At 47.7% G+C, this 21900-nt stretch overlaps 2 protein-coding genes across 5 annotated transcripts in view; one reads left to right on the plus strand and one right to left on the minus strand.

Moving 5' to 3' along the window:
* Window positions 1-10882, minus strand: part of SRD5A1 (steroid 5 alpha-reductase 1) — a 66632-nt gene extending 55750 nt beyond the window's left edge. For 2 of the 3 annotated variants that reach the window (XM_073332407.2, XM_073332406.2), the window contains exon 1: window positions 9254-10882. In XM_073332407.2, coding sequence (XP_073188508.1) covers window positions 9254-9744 — 491 coding nt within the window. In that variant the 5' untranslated portion in view covers window positions 9745-10882. The remainder of the gene's footprint in view (window positions 1-9253) is intronic. The other variant, XM_073332409.2, reaches the window with a different exon arrangement.
* The window catches only part of NSUN2 (NOP2/Sun RNA methyltransferase 2), a 49074-nt gene continuing 37664 nt past the window's right edge, over window positions 10491-21900 (plus strand). The window contains exons 1-7 of one of the 2 annotated variants that reach the window (XM_073332404.1): window positions 10491-10676; window positions 10931-11088; window positions 12382-12486; window positions 14011-14116; window positions 17341-17412; window positions 20369-20453; window positions 21078-21270. In XM_073332404.1, the coding sequence (XP_073188505.1) occupies window positions 10590-10676; window positions 10931-11088; window positions 12382-12486; window positions 14011-14116; window positions 17341-17412; window positions 20369-20453; window positions 21078-21270 (806 nt within the window). In that variant the 5' untranslated portion in view covers window positions 10491-10589. The remainder of the gene's footprint in view (window positions 10677-10930; window positions 11089-12381; window positions 12487-14010; window positions 14117-17340; window positions 17413-20368; window positions 20454-21077; window positions 21271-21900) is intronic. The other variant, XM_073332405.1, reaches the window with a different exon arrangement.

The raw sequence follows: 21900 nt of genomic DNA on the forward strand, positions 1-21900 counted from the left end.
AGTGCATTAAGTGCATTAACTTGGCGGAGCGCTTCCACAGTACCGAGGCTAGAGTCGACTTCCGGAGCGTTGCACTTTGGGTAGCTATCCCACAGTTCCCGCAGTCTCCGCTGCCCATTGGAATTCTGGGGTGAGATCCCAATGCCTGATGGGGCTAAAACATTGTCGCGGGTGGTTCTGGGTACATATCGTCAGGCCCCCGTTCCCTCCCTCCCTCCGTGAAAGCAAGGGCAGACAATCGTTTCGCGCCTTTTTTCCTGAGTTACCTGTGCAGACGCCATACCACGGCAAGCATGGAGCCCGCTCAGGTAACCATCACCCTATGTCTCCTGAGTGCTGGCAGACGCGGTACGGCATTGCTACACAGTAGCAGCAACCCCTTGCCTTGTGGCAGCAGACGGTACAGTACGACTGGTAGCCGTCATCGTCATGTCCGAGGTGCTCCTGGCCACGTCGGCTGGGAGTGCCTGGGCAGACATGGGCGCAGGGACTAAATTTGGAGTGACTTGACCAGGTCATTCTCTTTAGTCCTGCAGTCAGTCCTATTGAACCGTCTTATGGTGAGCGGGCAGGCGATACGGACTGCTAGCAGTCGTACTGTACCATCTTCTGCCGAGCAGCCATGAGATGTGGATGGCATGCAGTCCTTCTGCACCGTCTGCTGCCAGCCAAAGATGTAAAAGATAGATGGAGTGGGTCAAAACAAGAAATAGACCAGATTTGTTTTGTACTCATTTGCTTCCCCCCCTCCCCTGTCTAGGGGACTCATTCTTCTAGGTCACACTGCAGTCACTCACAGAGAGGGTGCAGCGAGGTAAATCTAGCCATGTATCAATCAGAGGCCAGGCTAACCTTCTTGTTCCAATAAGAACGATAACTTAGGTGCACCATTTCTTATTGGAACCCTCCGTGAAGTCCTGCCTGAAATACTCCTAGATGTAAAGACACCCCCTTTGTTGATTTTAGCTCCCTGAAGCCAACCCTGTAAGCCGTGTCCTCAGTCGCCCCTCCCGGCGTCAGAGCAACGGCAAACAATCGGGCATCTGAGAGTGCTGTCCAGAGCAGTCACAATGGAGCACTCTGATGGGGCTAAAACATTGTCGCGGGTGGTTCTGGGTACGTATCGTCAGGCCCCCGTTCCCTCCCTCCCTCCGTGAAAGCAAGGGCAGACAATCGTTTTGCGCCTTTTTTCCTGAGTTACCTGTGCAGACGCCATACCACGGCAAGCATGGAGCCCGCTCAGGTAACCGTCACCCTATGTCTCCTGGGTGCTGGCAGACGCGGTACGGCTTTGCTGCACAGTAGCAGCAACCCATTGCCTTCTGGCAGCAGACGGTGCAATACGACTGGTAGTCGTCCTCGTCGTGTCCGAGGTGCTCCTGGCCACGTCGGCTGGGAGCGCCTGGGCAGACATGGGCGCAGGGACTAAATTTGGAGTGACTTGACCAGGTCATTCTCTTTAGTCCTGCAGTCAGTCCTATTGAACCGTCTTATGGTGAGCGGGCAGGCGATACAGACTGCTAGCAGTCGTACTGTACCATCTTCTGCCAGGCAGGCAAGAGATGAGGATTGCTAGTAGTCGTATTGTACCATCTTCTGCCAGGCAGGCAAGAGATGAGGATGGCTAGCAGTCGTACTGTACCATCTTCTGCCGAGCAGCCATGAGATGTGGATGGCATGCAGTCCTTCTGCACCGTCTGCTGCCAGCCAAAGATGTAAAAGATAGATGGAGTGGGTCAAAACAAGAAATAGACCAGATTTGTTTTGTACTCATTTGCCTCCTCCCCTGTCTAGGGGACTCATTCCTCTAGGTCACACAGCAGTCACTCACAGAGAAGGTGCAGCGAGGTAAATCTAGCCATGTATCAATGAAAGGCCAGGCTAACCTCCTTGTTCCAATAAGAACGATAACTTAGGTGCACCATTTCTTATTGGAACCCTCCGTGAAGTCCTGCCTGAAATACTCCTTGATGTAAAGACACCCCCTTTGTTGATTTTAGCTCCCTGAAGCCAACCCTGTAAGCCGTGTCGTCAGTCATAGAATCATAGAATATCAGGGTTGGAAGGGACCCCAGAAGGTCATCTAGTCCAACCCCCTGCTCAAAGCAGGACCAATTCCCAGTTAAATCATCCCAGCCAGGGCTTTGTCAAGCCTGACCTTAAAAACCTCTAAGGAAGGAGATTCTACCACCTCCCTAGGTAACGCATTCCAGTGTTTCACCACCCTCTTAGTGAAAAAGTTTTTCCTAATATCCAATCTAAACCTCCCCCACTGCAACTTGAGACCATTACTCCTCTTTCTGTCATCTGCTACCATTGAGAACAGTCTAGAGCCATCCTCTTTGGAACCCCCTTTCAGGTAGTTGAAAGCAGCTATCAAATCCCCCCTCATTCTTCTCTTCTGCAGGCTAAACAATCCCAGCTCCCTCAGCCTCTCCTCATAACTCATGTGTTCCAGTCCCCTAATCATTTTTGTTGCCCTTCGCTGGACTCTCTCCAATTTATCCACATCCTTCTTGAAGTGTGGGGCCCAAAACTGGACACAGTACTCCAGATGAGGCCTCACCAATGTCGAATACAGGGGAACGATCACGTCCCTCGATCTGCTCGCTATGCCCCTACTTATACATCCCAAAATGCCATTGGCCTTCTTGGCAACAAGGGCACACTGCTGACTGATCTCCAGCTTCTCGTCCACTGTCACCCCTAGGTCCTTTTCTGCAGAACTGCTGCCTAGCCATTCGGTCCCTAGTCTGTAGCTGTGCATTGGGTTCTTCCGTCCTAAGTGCAGGACCCTGCACTTATCCTTATTGAACCTCATCAGATTTCTTTTGGCCCAATCCTCCAATTTGTCTAGGTCCTTCTGTATCCTATCCCTCCCCTCCAGCGTATCTACCACTCCTCCCAGTTTAGTATCATCCGCAAATTTGCTGAGAGTGCAATCCACACCATCCTCCAGATCATTTATGAAGATATTGAACAAAACCAGCCCCAGGACCGACCCTTGGGGCACTCCACTTGATACCGGCTGCCAACTAGATATGGAGCCATTGATCACTACCCGTTGAGCCCGACAATCTAGCCAGCTTTCTACCCACCTTGTAGTGCATTCATCCAGCCCATACTTCCTTAACTTGCTGACAAGAATACTGTGGGAGACCGTGTCAAAAGCTTTGCTAAAGTCAAGAAACAATACATCCACTGCTTTCCCTTCATCCACAGAACCAGTAATCTCATCATAAAAGGCAATTAGATTAGTCAGGCATGACCTACCCTTGGTGAATCCATGCTGGCTGTTCCTGATCACTTTCCTCTCATGCAAGTGCTTCAGGATTGATTCTTTGAGGACCTGCTCCATGATTTTTCCAGGGACTGAAGTAAGGCTGACTGGCCTGTAGTTCCCAGGATCCTCCTTCTTCCCTTTTTTAAAGATTGGCACTACATTAGCCTTTTTCCAGTCATCCGGGACTTCCCCGGTTCGCCACGAGTTTTCAAAGATAATGGCCAATGGCTCTGCAATCACAGCCGCCAATTCCTTCAGTCGCCCCTCCCTCCGTCAGAGCAACGGCAGACAATCGTTCCGCGCCTTTTTTCTGTGCGGACGCCATACCAAGGCAAGCATGGAGGCCGCTCAGCTCACTTTGGCAATTAGGAGCACATTAAACACCACACGCATTATCCAGCAGTATATGCAGCACCAGAACCTGGCAAAGCGATACCGGGCGAGGAGGCGACGTCAGCTCGGTCACGTGAGTGTTCAGGACATGGACACAGATTTCTCTGAAAGCATGGGCCCTGCCAATGCATGCATCATGGTCCTAATGGGGCAGGTTCATGCTGTGGAACGCCGATTCTGGACTCGGGAAACAAGCACAGACTGGTGGGACCGCATCGTGTTGCGGGTCTGGGATGATTCCCAGTGGCTGCGAAACTTTCGCATGCGTAGGGGCACTTTCATGGAACTTTGTTACTTGCTTTCCCCTGCCCTGAGGCGCATGAATACCAAGATGAGAGCAGCCCTCACAGTTGAGAAGCGAGTGGCGATAGCCCTGTGGAAGCTTGCAACGCCAGACAGCTACTGGTCAGTTGGGAATCAATTTGGAGTGGGCAAATCTACTGTGGGGGCTGCTGTGATGCAAGTAGCCCACGCAATCAAAGATCTGCTGATATCAAGGGTAGTGACCCTGGGAAATGTGCAGGTCATAGTGGATGGCTTTGCTGCAATGGGATTCCCTAACTGTGGTGGGGCTATAGACGGAACCCATATCCCTATCTTGGCACCGGAGCACCAAGCCGCCGAGTACATAAACCGCAAGGGGTACTTTTCGATAGTGCTGCAAGCTCTGGTGGATCACAAGGGACGTTTCACCAACATCAACGTGGGATGGCCGGGAAAGGTGCATGATGCTCGCATCTTCAGGAACTCTGGTCTGTTTCAAAAGCTGCAGGAAGGGACTTTATTCCCAGACCAGAAAATAACTGTTGGGGATGTTGAAATGCCTATATGTATCCTTGGGGACCCAGCCTACCCCTTAATGCCATGGCTCATGAAGCCGTACACAGGCAGCCTGGACAGTAGTCAGGAGCTGTTCAACTACAGGCTGAGCAAGTGCAGAATGGTGGTAGAATGTGCATTTGGACGTTTAAAGGCGCGCTGGCGCAGTTTACTGACTCGCTTAGACCTCAGCGAAACCAATATTCCCACTGTTATTACTGCTTGCTGTGTGCTCCACAAAATCTGTGAGAGTAAGGGGGAGACGTTTATGGCGGGGTGGGAGGTTGAGGCAAATTGCCTGGCTGCTGGTTACGCGCAGCCAGACACCAGGGCGGTTAGAAGAGCACAGGAGGGCGCGGTACGCATCAGAGAAGCTTTGAAAACCAGTTTCATGACTGGCCAGGCTACGGTGTGAAAGTTCTGTTTGTTTCTCCTTGATGAAACCCCCCGCCCCTTGGTTCACTCTACTTCTCTGTAAGCTAACCACCCGCCCCTCCTCCCTTCCATCACCGCTTGCAGAGGCAATAAAGTCATTGTTGCTTCACATTCATGCATTCTTTATTCATTCATCACACAAATAGGGGGATGACTACTAAGGTAGCCCAGGAGGGGTGGTGGAGGAGGGAAGGAAAATGCCACACAGCACTTTAAGCACAGCACTTTAAAAGTTTACAACTTTAAAATTTATTGAATGACAGCCTTCTTTTTTTGGGGCAATCCTCTGTGGTGGAGTGGCTGGTTGGCCGGAGGCCCCCACACCGCGTTCTTGGGCGTCTGGGTGTGGAGGCTATGGAACTTGGGGAGGAGGGCGGTTGGTTACAGAGGGGCTGCAGTGGCAGTCTGTGCTCCAGCTGCCTTTGCTGCAGCTCAACCATACACTGGAGCATACTGGTTTGGTCCTGCAGCAGCCTCAGCATTTGGTCCTGCAGCAGCCTCAGCATTGAATCCTGCCTCCTCTCATCACGCTGCCGCCACATTTGAGCTTCAGCCCTGTCTTCAGCCCGCCACTTACTCTCTTCAGCCCGCCACTTACTCTCTTCAGCCCGCCACCTCTCCTCCCGGTCATTTTGTGCTTTCCTGCACTCTGACATTATTTGCCTCCACGCATTCGTCTGTGCTCTGTCAGTGTGGGAGGACAGCATGAGCTCGGAGAACATTTCATCGCGAGTGCGTTTTTTTTTCTTTCTAAGCTTCACTAGCCTCTGGGAAGGAGAAGATCCTGTGATCATTGAAACACATGCAGCTGGTGGAGAAAAAAAAAGGGACAGCGGTATTTAAAAAGACATATTTTATAAAACAGTGGCTACACTCTTTCAGGGTAAACCTTGCTGTTAACGTTACATACATAGCACATGTGCTTTCGTTACAAGGTCGCATTTTGCCTCCTCCAACCGTGTGACTACCCCCTCAACCTTCCCCCCTCCTTGTGGCTAACAGCGGGGAACATTTCTGTTTAGCCACAGGCAAACAGCCCAGCAGGAATGGGCTCCTCTGAGTGTCCCCTGAAGAAAAGCACTCTATTTCAACCAGGTGACCATGAATTATATCTCACTCTCCTGAGGATAACACAGAGAGATAAAGAACGGATGTTGTTTGAATGCCAGCAAACATACACTGTAATGCTCTGTTGTACAATGATTCCCGAGTACGTGTTACTGGCCTGGAGTGGTAAAGTGTCCTACCATGAAGGACGCAATAAGGCTGCCCTCCCCAGAAACCTTTTGCAAAGGTTTTAGGACTACATCTAGGAGAACCGCAAATGCCAGGGCAAAGTAATCCTTTCACATGCTTGCTTTTAAACCATATACAGTATCTTAAAAGGTACACTCACCAGAGGTCCCTTCTCCGCCTGCTGGGTCCAGGAGGCAGCCTTGGGTGGGTTCGGGGGGTACTGGCTCCAGGTCTAGGTTGAGAAACAGTTCCTGGCTGTCGGGAAAACCGGTTTCTCCGCTTGCTTGCTGTGAGCTATCTACAACCTCATCATCATCATCATCAGAGGAGTGAAGTTTTGGAATAGCCTTCCGAGGGAAGTAGTGGGGGCAAAAGATCTATCTTGCTTTAAGATTAAACTCGATAAGTTTATGGAGGAGATGGTATGATGGGATAACATGGTTTTGGTAATTAAATATTCATGGTAAATACGCCCAATGGCCTGTGATGGGTTTTTAGATGGGGTAAGATCCAAGTTACCCGGGAAAGAATTTTCTGTAGTATCTGGCTGATGAATCTTGCCCATATGCTCAGGGTTTAGCTGATCGCCATATTTGGGGTCGGGAAGGAATTTTCCTCCAGGGCAGATTGGAAGGCCCTGGAGGTTTTTCGCCTTCCTCTGTAGCATGGGGCACGGGTCACTTGCTGGAGGATTCTCTGCTCCTTGAGGTCTTCAAACTACAATTTGAGGACTTCAATAGCACAGATATAGGTGTGAGGTCTTTTTTAGGAGTGGTGGGTGAAATTCTGTGGCCTGCATTGTGCAGGAGGTCAGACTAGATGATCATAATGGTCCCTTCTGACCTAAATATCTATGAATCTATCTATGAATCTTCTTCGTCCCCAAAACCTGCTTCCGTATTGCCTCCATCTCCATTGAAGGAGTCAAACAACACGGCTGGGGTAGTGGTGGCTGAACCCCCTAAAATGGCATGCAGCTCATCATAGAAGCGGCATGTTTGGGGCTCTGACCCAGAGCGGCTGTTCGCCTCTCTGGTTTTCTGGTAGGCTTGCCTCAGCTCCTTCAGTTTCACGCGGCACTGCTTCGGGTCCCTGTTATGGCCTCTGTCCTTCATGCCCTGGGAGATTTTCACAAAGGTTTTGGCATTTCGAAAACTGGAACAGAGTTCTGATAGCACGGATTCCTCTCCCCAAACAGCAATCAGATCCCGTACCTTCCGTTCAGTCCATGCTGGGGCTCTTTTGCAATTCTGGGACTCCATCATGGTCACCTGTGCTGATGAGCTCTGCATGGTCACCTGCAGCTTTCCACGCTGGCCAAACAGGAAATGAGATTCAAAAGTTCGCGGTTCTTTTCCTGTCTACCTGGCCAGTGCATCTGAGTTGAGAGTGCTATCCAGAGCGGTCACAATGAAGCACTCTGGGATAGCTCCCGGAGGCCAATACCATCAAATTGTGTCCACAGTACCCCAAATTCGAGCCGGCAACGTCGATTTAACCACTAATCCACTTGTCAGGGGTGGAGTAAGGAAATCGATTTTAAGAGCCCTTTAAGTCGAAATAAAGGGCTTCATTGTGTGGACGGGTGCAGGTTTACATCGATTTAACGCTGCTAAATTCGACCTAAAGTCCTAGTGTAGACCAGGGCTAAGGTGCCACAAGTACTCCTTTTCTTACAGCTAGTTATAGAGCAACAGCATGAGCCCCCACTACCTTGAGTCTAGCAAGCTGCTGCCACCGGGCCGTGTGGATGGACTCTCACTTGAACTGTGTCGACACTTCAAAACACATGAGTTCTGAGCTACGTCAGAGGAGGATTTGAGCTCTGACCCACCACCTCCAGCAGGGTCCATAGGCCCAAATTCAACTAGTTTCTGTGTGGACAGAAGGCGGGTTTGGACTCGAGCCTAAGTTTGCGTGGACATACCCTGATACACCAGTGAGCCCAGCCCCATGGGAGCCCATGTGTGCAAGATGTAGAGATAGGGTAAATTACTCATGCATTCCCAGAATCCTGACATTTCAGTACCCTGCTCCAGGATCCTCACACCCCATCTCAGCATGACCCTGTTCCCACATGACCAGCATTACCTCACACACAGGACATCACCTCAACCTACTGTCCTTACCCTCAGCCCCTGCCATTTTGAAGCACATGCCACTCCAACCCCTCTGGCATGACCAGGCAAAAAGTTAGGATGAGGTAGACTGACCAGATCGCAAATGTGAAAAATCGCAACGGGGATAAGGGGTAATAGGTGCCTTTTATTAGGAAAAACCCTGAATACTGGGCCTGTCCCTATAAAATCAGGATGTGTGGTCACCATAGGGCAATGGTTTTCAAACTGTGGGTCGCAACCAAGTACTGGGTCACGGAATGAAAGGCACTGTGTTGCGGCAGCTCTTGTCATCACTGCCAACCGGGACGTTAAAAGTCCTGACGGTGGTGCTCTCCGACTAAGGCAGGGTAGTCCCAACCTGTTCGGACACTGCGCTGTGCCCCAGAAGCGGCCTCGAGCAGGTCCAGCTCCTAGGCAGGGGGTGAGTGGGGGAAGACAGATATGGGGCTCTGTGTGCTGCCCTTGCCCTGAGCACCAGCTCCGCACTCCCATTGGCCAGTTCCTCGCCAATTGGAGCTGGGGGAGGGGGCGGGGATGATGCCTGCAGGACAGAGCCGTGAGGAGCCGGACCTGCTGCTGGACGCTTCCAGGGCGCAGCATGGTCCGTGGTGCCAGGACAGGCAGGAAGCCTGCCTTTGCACCCGGCGCTGTGCCGCTGACCAAGAGCCACCTGAAGTAAACCCATGCCCCAATCCCCTGCCCCAGTTCTGAGGCCCCCCCCGCCCCTTCCTCCACTCCAACATCCTCATCCCCAGCCCAGAGCCCTGACCCCCCCCACACCCTGGACCCAACCCAGAGCCCTCACCTGCACACCCCAAACCCCTCATCCCCAGCTCCCTTGGGTCACAGGCATCAATAATTTTTTTCAATTGAGTCACCAGAAAAAGTTTGAAAACCACTGCCCTGGGGTGAAGTCACAGGGGCAAGGGGCTCTTCAAGATTACGTCACACCCTTCCACACCAATACCTGGCAAATCTTGTGCCTTTTCCTCTCAGGGCCAGACCTGGACAAACCCCCAGGCTAGGCTGAGCCTCCCGGCGGAAGCTCGGGCGCCCAGCAGCCCCCTGCACGCTGTGATTTCCCCGCGGGGGCTGCGCAGCGGGGGAGCCCGGAGGGACACTCCGCGTGGAGCCGCACTGGTACCTATGCGCGTAGTGCACGATGAAGAGCGCCACCAGGACCCGGTTCGGCCACTCGGAGAGGCGGGCCGCCCCGCTGAAGAGGCTCAGCCCCAGCGGGACCAGCAGCGACGGCAGCTCCTGCAGCGTCCAAGCCAGGCGGGCGGGCACGGGGTAGCCGAAGCGGTGACTGAAGTAGCGCCCGTACGGCATCCGCACGAAGCACAGCAGCAGCGCGGAGAGCGCCCCTATGCCCACCAGCCCGTAGGACAGGATTTCCAGCAGCCGCCGCTCATCCGTCCTCGACTGCCACTGCCACAACTCGCCCGCCGCTTCCATGGCCTTTCGCTCAGCCCCCACCGGCCGGTGCCGCAGCGCCGCGCGCGGGGAGCAACGGCGGGGTTTGCCCACGCGGCACCAGTGAGACCACTGGGTGGAAAAGGCGCTGGCGCCTCGCCGGCGTGGGCACGGCGGAACACTCGCACCGGCGGGACAGGCAGCAGGCCAGCCAATCTGTATGATGGAGTAGGAAGAGCTGCGCTGAGCCAGAGCCCCGCCTGCCTGCCTGCCTGCCCTCGCCCTGAGCAGTGAGCCCGCCCACGCAGATGTCACAATCGGAGAGGCGATATTTGGGGTGCGGCCTTGGGGGGGGGGGGATTCTGTTGCAGCTTTTCATCGACATACGACGGCACGAGTCAGGTACCCAATCTCTGCAAACATCGACTGGAGAAGTTGTGCGGTCAATCGTTTAGATTAGCTAATACAAATTTGAGACATCGGGCCGAGTTCCTACCCTTATTTCCTCATGTGGGCGACACACAGGCGCCTAAAGACGGCATGCTCATGGGCTAGTCCAAAAAGATAAAACAATGAATCCCCACAAGTGACACAGAGATGTCCTCCCCGCCGGCTAGACCCCGGTTCATTAAAACAACGGCGCTTCCCGCTGTTGGCTGGCTCAACGAAGAAGACCATTAGCACCCGTGAGTTTATGCTGCATGCGAATCCGCGGTCAGCCCTTAGGGGGCTTTCTATGCAGTGCCGTCAGCCGGCAAGGACTCTGCGCACGCGCAAAACCTCGGCCACGGCATGCGCCACGTGACAACATTGGGTGACGGCTGGCCTTCGGCTGCGGGACAATTGCTCCGTGGCGCGTGGTAGCCGCCGGTTTCGTGCGGCGCGCGATGGGCCGCAGGCAGCGCAACCGCCAGAGGCAGCAGCAGCGCCGCGAGCGGGGCGGCGGCGGGGACGGGCAGGGCCGGGAGCAGGCGGTAAGCAGCTGCCGGGCGGGCTGGGCTGGGCTGTAGAGGCTCCGCGGGCCGAGCGCCTGTGTCCCCCGCACGCATAGGTTGCTCGGGCCCGGGGCGCGCTGACGGTCTCTGACTCCTAGTCAGATCCTCGCGCGCGAGACCCCCCCCCCCCGCCGGGAGCTCCCTGTTGCCAACCCGGGAGCCGCGCCCATGGGGCGATCTGCTCCCCTGCCTCGCGCCGCGTCTGACCCGCGGACCGCCGCCGCCTCTTACAGGGCTGGGAAGGCGGCTACCCCGAAATCGTCAAGGAGAACGCGCTGTTCGAGCGCTACTACCGGGAGCTGCGAATCGTGCCCGAGGGCGAGTGGGAGCCGTTCATGGCGGCGCTGAGGGAGCCGCTCCCCGCCACCCTGCGCATCACCGGCTACAAGAGGTGAGCGCGGGCCCGGGGGAGGGGGGGGCGTAGGAAGCGCTCCGCAAAAGGCTGTTTCTGCGGAGAGTGGGGGGAGCCGACCACGCCCGCTGGGGACGCCGATGGCGCGATACACGGAAGCGGCGTCACCCGCCCCCTGCTCTTACGCCTGCCAGGCGGTGTGTCCAGGTCCGGCAGGGGTTGTCGTGGGGGTATTTTCTTTCTTCTGGCCTAATCTGTACCTGTTTTCATCTGTAGGGTAGAGATGGCAATGGTGGCGAAAAGGTGCCCCACGTGAGAGGGGTTTATTGTGCTCTGTAATTAATTCTTCATTCGTCTTTTTTCTGTTTTTACACCCCCTGACCAGTGCCCCAGCAACAGGAGCAGCAGCACAGAATTGCACTAGTGCACATAGCACTTCACCCAACAGGAGCAGCAGAGTGAAACTGGTGGCAGTTTCTCTGTGTTGCTGGAGCTGCTGGGCAGATGGTATATGCAGGACCATCAACAAAAGTGTGATCTTGCTTCTTAAAGTGGGAAGGATAAAATCTAGGTGGTAGAAGGTAACCATCAAACAGAAATGGGAGAGAATTGATGATGGTGCCCTCAGCCCCAGATGGAAGTGTTGTAATCAGAACAGTTTTGTTTCATAGAATCATAGAATATCAGGGTTGAAAGGGACCTCAGGAGGACATCTAGTCCAACCCCCTGCTCAAAAGCAGGACCCATCCCCAATTAAATCATCCCAGCCAGGGCTTTGTCAAGCCTGACCTTAAAAACCTCTAAGGAAGGAGATTCCACCACCTCCCTAGGCAACGCATTCCAGTGTTTCACCACCCTCTTAGTGAAAAAGTTTTTCCTAATATCCAATCTAAACCTCCCCCACTGCAGCTGGAGACCATTACTCCTTGTCCTGTCCTCTTCCACCACTGAGAACAGTCTAGAACCATCCTCTCTGGAACTACCTCTCAGGTAGTTGAAAGCAGCTATCAAATCCCCCCTCATTCTTCTCTTCTGCAGACTAAACAATCCCAGCTCCCTCAGCCTCTCCTCATAACTCATGTGTTCCAGACCCCTAATCATTTTTGTTGCCCTTCGCTGGACTCTCTCCAATTTATCCACATCCTTCTTGAAGTGTGGGGCCTAAAACTGGACACAGTACTCCAGATGAGGCCTCACCAATGTCAAATAGAGGGGGATGATCACGTCCCTCGATCTGCTCGCTATGCCCCTATTTATACATCCCAAAATGCCATTGCACTCTTCAAATCAATCAACTGTTTTTTAATCAAAAACATTTTGTTCTTTCTTTAGCCATGCAAAAGAAATTCTGCACTGCTTGAAGAACAAGTATTTCAAGGAGTTGCAGGACCTGGTAGTTGATGGGCAAAAAATTCAAGTGCCACAACCGCTAAAGTGGTAAGAAAACTAAGACACTTTGTAAACTCAGAATATGTTGTTTCAAGAGTTTAGCTTGCTCTATTCCTTTGCTACCTTATCTAGTAATTAATGTATATACTATTAGTAGTGGAATTCACTGACCTTAAAGTTGAACCCTGGATTTGGCTAGTTGTTCTTGAAAGATACCCACTGGCTAATCAAATCTTATTGCTTATAACTAATGACCCCTTTTAGCATTAAGCATATTTTTTATACATATTATAACTTTTTGGTGCTACTAAAAATGGATTTAGGGTGCTCAGTAGTACTGTTCTTGGCAGATATTTCTCTATCGCATTTTAATACCCAAAATGAAGTTTCTTATAGAATTAATTTTTTTTTTTTTACATCGTATATATTTTTTAGTAAAAGGAAAACGCCACATAGTTATTTGAAAAGTTTTGTATCCATTGTAGTTACTAGTGACCACCTAAGATTATTATAACTGAACGGAAAAAGATCTGGGGGAGGGGAGAATCTCTATTTTTCAGTTCATTTTTCAGAATCAGTCTTAATTTGTCTGATTGCAGAGCTAAGTTAACCAGAGCTAAGTTCCCTCTAAGCTGTGCAGCCGTGCAGCAGCCTATTAACCACTGTGCAGGTGCTCAGTGCTGTGGCAGGGAAAGATGCTTCTCCCCTGGCCCCAACCCAGCCTGGCCTGGACCTGCCGCGGACAGGGAAGAGGCGCCTATTTCGTGGCCCCGGCCCCAGAGCTCTCTCCTTGCCGTAGCCCTGGGCAGCCTTCACCCCAAACCCCTTATCCCTGGCCCTACTCCAGAGCCCGCACTCCCCTGCACTCCAACCCCACCCCCGCCACGTGAATTGTTTCTCCATATTGTTGCACATAACAAAATTCATTCTGGACATGTGTGTAAAAAATTAGAGGGAACGCTGTTGTGGCTGTACTTCGCTGTACGCTGACCGCTTGCCACAGCACAACTAAGTATAGTCCAGTGGAAGTTTTTGGGGCAGTGGTTTGTGTGATCTTTCTGATAGTCTGCTATGAATCACAGCTATATCCGTTGTGATGCTGCTGTAGTGTAAAGGTTAATAATAGCCTCACAAAGTGTATCCAGTACTGACATAGGTAGGAGCGGGAATATTGTAGTTTGATAATGTCCTGTTCTGTTGAGTTTTTACATTTTCTTACTTTTTCTTTCTTATGTTCTTATGAGATCAGATGGTCCCATGACAGATTTTGGCCTGGGTATCTGTGGTGTGGATTCAGCTAAGCTGTTACAATGAAAGAGTCATAGTGAGAGTTGTAACAGAATTGTTTAAAGCCTGGAATCTTAAAAGTCTAATATTTCCCTTACTTGACCATCTTACATATTTTAATTTTGTACTGTGTTCTGCACGCTTCAGACAACTTGTATGTAAATAATTTAGACAATTTGTAAATTGCCTAAAGAAAAGTGGGTGTATATTTTCATTTAGAAAGATTTTTGAAGTTGCATTAGTTTCTGGTGAGTTTGCACTGGGTGTCTCTCTTTGTTTATTCAGGTATCCAGAAGAGCTAGCATGGCACACTAACTTGAGCAGAAAAATCTTGCGGAAGTCACCACAACTGGAAAAGTTTCATCAGTTTCTGGTTAGCGAGACAGAATGTGTAAGGCTTTTTTTTTTTTTTTTTTTAAATAAAATGTAACAAACAAATAAATGAATTGTGTCCAAAGCTGAATTTTCTTTTAGAACCAGAACACTTTTTATTGGGAAGTGAAGACTTGTCTACGTATTACTGACAAAGTGCTCTATAGGGTGTGATTTGTAAAGCCCTAACGTGCTCAACTCTTAACTGCTTCATGTAGGAAGTCCTAATGCACTCTGAACAGGTCCCTAGTTCACGTTAATGCCAGCAAGATCTACGTGGGACAGTTAATATGAACTAGGTACTTTTTAGATTGAGCCAGCAGGGTTTATGTGGGGCAGTTAGAACGGCACATGTTAGCGTGCTTACAAATCACCCCTGTGGTGTACTTTGCTACACTGAGTAGACAATCCATGATAGTGATCACTTAGTCTATAATTATGGCTTCTGTTTTTGTGGATTTATTAATTTGATGATTTGGGTTTGTTTATTAGCAATTTTTGTGTTTTATGTAGCTGTTCATATCAGAGTTGTGGGGGGAGGTTTTTTCTTTGTGTATGCTTTAATGAGTAATGTGTATTATATACATTACTCACTGTAGAAGTATATACTCTGATGAGTAGTCTCTTTGTAATGTTTCCTAGTGCACTTCGTGTAGTACTGTTTCAAACAAAACTGTTAAAATGCTCTAGGGAGCCTTTTATACACACCAACAGGTTTACACGGCCTAATTAATGTGCAACACGTTAGTGTGCCTTAGAAATCACACCCCTGTAGTCCACAATACTGCTCTGTATAGACAAGCTTTCAGGTACAAGTAACTGTTTCTCCCAGTGCTTTTCCAGTGTTTATTGGATAAACACTGCTATCTTTATTATTATTTATTATTATTTATTTTGTATTTGGGGTGTTTTATCGGTGTTCAAAAGTCCTGTCTATGATTTCTGGAGAGGTAGGTTAAGGTCACAATAGGTCTCATGAAAATCTATTTGATCTCATCCTAGTCCATTTTGGACAGTGTTTAATATCACAGGACCAGAACAGAGCAACAATAACAAAAAGTTTGGCCTAAATTTTAAAAAGTGACTAGTGGATTTTGAGTACCTCTAATTTTGAATTGCCCAACTTGACGTGCCTTAAAGGTGCTTTAATACCCCTCCCCCCCACCCCCTTTTCCCAGAAGGGTTATGCAGTGCTGAGCATTTCAGGTGGTTCAAGGTAAGTATCTGAAAATGCATGAACCCAAAATCACTAGTTACCGTTTGAAAACATAGGCCTTTGGCTGTCTCTGTTAGAAAGGCTTTTGTTGAGAATAATAGAACATAGGTTTCAGGATTCAAATTCATTAACAGAGAAAGGTGGGGAAGCTTGTACAATGCTTATCTGAACTATGCTTGACTGGAGACACTTGCTGTAGTTGCTTGCTCTTGAGTACCAAATACATCCCTAATCTTAAGGGAAAGAAGAGACGTTCGAATAGGATAAACTAATGTTGTTGTTCGTTTGACTCATGTTTGTCAGTTTTGTGTGAGCTTGATATTTAAATTTGTAATGAAATTTAGAATGCATGAGTGCAATGTCAGAATTATTCTTATTATTTATGTTACCATAGTGCCTAGAAACCTTAATCATGGAACAGCACATTATTGTGAATGGATATGAGCAGGGCAAGATTGTATTTAAGGCCGGAGAAAAAGATGTTTGTAGTAATTGAGGTGTGAGATAAGCACTTGACTGAGAGATTTAGCTGTGTGGATGGATTGGAAGGGCCACATTTTAGGGATGTTGTGGAGAAAGAATTTGCAAGGTTTAGACAGCCTAGATGAGAGGGCCTAGAGAAAGATCTGAAACTACGATGATGCCCTGATCATAGGCCTGAGTGACAGGCAACATGGTGGCATTGAAGAGAGGTTTTGGAGGGAAAATTAAGACATCTGTGTTAGCCATGTTTTGCTTGAGCTGATTGGTAGGCATCTGTCAGGGTTCCCTCCCCACCCTGAACTCTGGGGTACAGATGTGGGGACCCACATTGAAAGACCCCCTAAGATTATATTCCACCAGTTTAGGTTAAAAAATTTCCCAAGGCACAAATTCCTTTCCTTATCCTTGGATGGTATTGCTGCCACCAACAAGTAATTTAAACAAACATTCAAGGAGGGGCCACTTGGAGCCCTATCTCCCCCCAATATCTCCTCCCAAGCCCTTCCAGATTTGAAAGTATCTTCTTTCCCCATTGGTCCTTCTGGTCAGGTGCCAACTATGTTATTTGAGCTTCTTAACCCCTTACAGGTAAAGGAGGGATTTTATGCTACCTGTAGCTGTATGTTTATGACAGCATCCATGAGGGAGAGGTCAGAGAGACGTGTTGAGATTTTTAGTTTGGACAGAAGGACTTAGGTCTGGAGGAGGGGAGAAAGATTGGTGAATCATTGGCAAAGAGATGGTAATCGAATTTATGATTGTAGCTAAGATTACCCAGAGAAAAGGGGCAAGAGAAGGGCAGACCAAGGGCAGAGCCCTGTGGAATCCCCCCAGAAAGCTGGAATGGGAGATGAGGATCCTCCAAAGAACATGTTGAAGAAGCAATTAGAAGCCAAAAGAGGACACGATTTCAAGACAAGTGTAATTGGTGGTGTCAAAGTTGGCTGACTTCAAAGAGGATGAGGATGGATTACTGGTTCTGAGTTTTGGCTAAAAAGAGATTATTAGGAATTTTTGCAAGAGGTTTTTCAGCGTAGCTCAAGGGGCAGCAGCCAGATTGGAGAAGGTCTAGGATGGAATGGAAGGAGAGGAGCTCCATCCAGGGATGGTGGACTGTAGATTATAGTTCTGGAAATTTAGTAGGGAGGGAGATGGGACAGTAGTTGGATAGACAAGTGGGGTGAAGAGTGGGTTTTTTAAGATGGGAGAGACTGAGGCATGTTTATATTGTGAGAAGGAGGAGTCGGAGGAAAGTTAAGGAAAAGAGTAAGGAAGCGGAGGAGTGAGTGTGAGAGAGATCAGAAGATGGGATGGGCTCATTGGAGCAAGTGGAGTGGTTAAAGGAGGAGAGCAAAGGAGGAACTTTCTGCATCTGTGACAGAAGAAGGAAAAAGTTGTGGGGGGGGGGGAGTTGCATGGTGTTTTGTAATGCTGACTTTTTCAGTGCACATTCATTTATACAGCACTATTAATGTTTTATTGTGAAGTAAATCACATTTGTATCAGATCTAATGGATGCTGCACATATGTTCATTTTATTTCAGGGAAACATTAGTCGTCAAGAAGCTGTCAGTATGATCCCTCCTCTGCTGCTTAATGTTAATCCTCATCATAAGGTAATCTTCAAAGTAATGTGAGAATTGGAAGTATTACAGGAAAAATAAGAAAATTACAAACCCCATAGCATTTGTGTTGATGCTTTATTTGTTAGAACAGACCATGTGTTCTGCATACAGAGATTAGCAATGACTCTAGGTTCCAGTTCGTGTATACTGAAAAATAAGAACAGATTTTTTTTAACTCTGTATGCTTAAGTTTTTGAATCAATTCATTGCCTCCATCCTTCAAAAAATATTTTATCTTCAAAATTCAACTGTATTCATGTATTTTTACCTCCTTCCTTTTCTGTGGCTTTCTCTGTTTATAATATTATAGTCACCGTTTTTAAGCTCTCCATTGTGGCTCATTTTTTCATTTTGAGCAAGAGCTATTTAGGAGCATTGTTTTGTTTTGCTTGGAGTGCTATCAACACCACAAGATGTGTGACTCAACCCAGGGTGATTGGTGGTTATATTTCAAGATGCCAATTAACTCAAAGTAGTTGACATGTTTGTAAAGGGTAATCTAGGCAGTTCCCATAGGTTTGTCCATGGAGGGAACAAAGGGTTGGAATAAATGGTCAGTTTTCAGAATGGAGAGGAGTAAATAGTGGTGTCCCCCCAGGGGTCTGTACTGGGACTAGTGCTGTTCAACATATTCATAAAAGATCTGGAAAAAGGGGTAAATAGCGAGCTGGCAAAATTTGCAGATGATACAAAACTACTCAAGATAGTTAGGTCCGAAGCAGATTGAGAAGAGTTACAAAGGGATCTCACAAAACTGGGTGACTGGGCAACAAAATGGCAGATGAAATTAATGCAAAGTACTGCACATTGGAAAACATAATGCCAACTTTACATATAAAATGATGGAGTCTAAATTAGCTGTTACCACTCAAGAAAGAGATCTTGGAGTCATTGTGGATAGTTCTCTGAAAACATGCATTCAGAGTACAGTGGCAGTCAAAAAAGCTAAGAGACTGTTGGGAATCATTAAGAAAGGGATAGATAATAAGACAGGAAATATCATATTTAAGGCTACATTTTAGTCATGGGTATTTTTAATAAAAGTCATGGACAGGTTGTGGGCAGCAAACAAAAATTCATGGCCTGTGACCTGTCCATGATTTGTACTATATACCCCTCACTGAATCTTGTGTGCTTTCGGGGGTAGGGGGTCGCACAGGACCACCACCGCTTCTGGGGGCGGGGTGGGGCTTGGCGGGGCTGGCAGGCTCCCTACCTGGCTCCACGTGGCTCCCCAGAAGCGGCATCATGTTCCTCGGCTGCTAGGGCCAGGAACCGTGGCCAATGGGAGCAGCACCTGTAGGCGGAGGCTGTGCATGGAGCCACCTGGCCTCGCCTTCACCTAGGAGTTGAGGGAGGGACATGTCGCTGCTTCCGGGGAGCCTCCCGAGGCAAGCGCTGCCTGGAGCCCTAACCCCCTCCCACACCCCAACCCCCTGCCCCAGTCCTGAGCACCCTCCCACACCCAAACTCCTGCTGCTGCTGGGGGGAGGGAGGGCGCGGTGGCCTGAGACTGCCCCAACAGTGGCTCCCAGGCCAGTCGCATTGGCCGCAGCAGAATCCGTGACTTCATGACAGATTCACAACCTTAATCATATTGCATCTATATAAATCCATGGTACGCTCACATATTGAATACTGTGTGCAGATGTGGTCGCCCCATCTCAAAAAAGATATATTAGAATTGGAAAAGCTTCAGAAAAGGGCAACAAAAATTATTAGGGCTATGGAAAAGCTTCCATATCAGGAAAGATTAATTAGACTTGGACTTTTTAGCTTGAAAAAGAGATGACTAAGGGTGGATGTGATAGAGGTCAATAAAATTATAGCTGGTGTGTAGAAAGTGAATAAGGAAGTGTTGTTTACTCCTCATTACACAAGAACAAGGGGATTGGGTTTAAAACAAACATAAGGAAGTATTTCTTCACACAATTCACAGTCAACCTGTGGAACTCTTTGCCTGGGATGTTGTGAAGGCTAAGACTAACAGGGTTCAAAAAAGAACTAGATAAGTTTGTGGAGGATAGGTCCATTAATGGCTATTAGCCAGGCTGGGCAGGGATGCAAAACCATGCTCTGAAGTGTCCGTAGCCTCTGTTTGTCAGAAGCTGGGAATTGGCAACAGGGGAAGATCACTTGATGATTACCTGTTCTGTTCATTCCCTCTGAAGCACCTGGCATTGTCCACTGTTGGAAGACAGGATACTGGACTAGATGGACCATTGGTCTGACCCAGTTCTTATATGAAAATTTGTAGTTTACTGTAAATTGTCCCTTAAGGTAAACCACAAACTCCTGGAGAGTGTCCAGACTGGCCTTTACAAATGTGTTAATTTTTAGTTCACCAAAGATAATTAATATGAAGTAAAAAACTGTAGTTTAAAGGTATCCTTAATGTGTATGAATAGTTCTCATTAACTCTAATGATAGTTGCTCAAGTGCATGGAGACTGAACTAGAACGCCTGTCTCAGGCTTTGTCTACACTAGAGAGCTTACAGTGGCACAGCTGTACCGATACAGCTGCGCTGCTGTAAGATCTCGTGTAGTCTTTCTATGACAACAGGCGAGAGCTCTCCCATCAACATAATTAAACCACCCTCAACAAGCAGCAGTATCTGTTAGCAGGAGAGCTTCCACTGTCCACATTGGTGTTATGTCGGTGTACCTTATGTTGCTCAGGGGTGTATTTTTTCACACCACTGTTGGCAAAACTTATCTCGCTCAGAAGTGATAGGGTAGCTACAGCCTTAGCTGATGGATATATGCTCAGAATAAGGGTAACTCATCTGAGAAATAGCTAGAATGAACTCTTTTGTGTCATACTTTTGAACTTTCTATTTTATGCTCAAAAGAAATCTTTGCAAGAAATCACAGTTTAAAATCAAAACTGCTGAACATATTTGAGAAATCTTGAAATGTTTTACTTTTAAAACTTTTTATTGGTAGATTCTAGATATGTGTGCTGCACCGGGGTCTAAGACTGCGCAGCTCATTGAAATGTTGCATGCAGACATGAATGTTCCTTTTCCAGGTAAGTCTGAGAGTTGAAGTAACATTAAATGTGATTGGAGCTTAATTTGTCCATGTAATTAAGCAAGTGTGAATTCAACAGACTGTATCTTGGAAATTTTTGTTCTAGTGCTCTCCTTAGATATTACATTAGGTTGTGTTAGTTCTTCATTATAAGAACCATCTGTTTACAGTCACTTTTCTTTAACTTTAGAATTCTTTTTACTTTCTATAAAATTGCTGCAAAAATATCACGTGTTGCGTTCAGCAGAGCAACTTTGTCCTTTTCGGGCATCAGTGCATATCATCTCTGCGATTAAGCTCTGCTAACTCTGGGATGAGATGCGGAAGAACTGTATTTTCTTGCAGTTGCATAGTGTCAAGATTGATCACTTTTAATTTAAACAGAGCACTCCATGTTCCAAATGTTTGAAACGAGGCTTAAAAATTAGGACTATAAAATGCTCATCTCCAAACAATTTATGTAATATGAAGGGAAAAGTGTATTTTAAAAATATAATTATTGAATAGTAAAGCCACGATTTGGTTTCTGTGATATATATTTTTGTAGAATATTTGCTGGCTAATATATGAATGCAAAACACAGATGCTTCCTGTTAACCTGTAAATTTTATTTTGTTCCCAGAGGGGTTTGTAATTGCTAATGATGTTGACAACAAGCGCTGCTATTTGCTGGTTCATCAGGCTAAGAGGTTAAACAGTCCTTGCATCATGGTGGTAAATCATGACGCTTCCAGCATCCCCACTCTACAAATAGAAAATAATGGAAGAAAAGAGGCTCTCTTCTATGATAGGATTTTATGTGATGTCCCCTGCAGGTATATTGCATTTACTTCTTAATACACATATTAATTGTGCTACTTTTAATGTAATCTTTTTTGTTATTAATTTGTCCTGCTGTCTTTCTGCGAAGAAAGGCAGGGTTCGCTGTGATTTCCAAGACAGGCTGTTTCTCCTTTCACATCAGATTAAATAAAGAATTTTAGTTTAAAATAAGTGATCTTTTGCCTCACTCCAACCTATCCTTAGCCTCCATTAGCCAATGAGCTAAGTTTGTCTTCTAAACCTTTACATCAGGAATGGGAGGGTATATATGGAGCATATATATGCGATATAACACCTTTTAGTTTTTGTTTAATTCCAAAACTGCAGGAATTAATGGAAACAAAATTCATATTAAAAGCAAATACAATCTTATACACTAATACTGTATCTAAAATGAGATAGCCAGTCTAAATACCTATGGGAGAGCAGGCACTACTAAATCATGCACTAATCTTAATTTCTTTCATTTGAAACAAGTTGAACAAGCATAGTTGTTTGTACTTCTTTCAGGGCTTAAAAGTGCAGTTCTGTTCTGAAAAGCGACTCTCTCAAAAAATGGCGTTGTAGGATTCCTAGTTATTGTCTCAATCACTTCCATATCAAATCTACCTAATTTACAAGTA

The sequence above is a fragment of the Lepidochelys kempii genome, chromosome 2 (genome assembly GCF_965140285.1).
Source record: "Lepidochelys kempii isolate rLepKem1 chromosome 2, rLepKem1.hap1, whole genome shotgun sequence".
Classification (NCBI taxonomy): Eukaryota; Metazoa; Chordata; order Testudines; family Cheloniidae; genus Lepidochelys; species Lepidochelys kempii.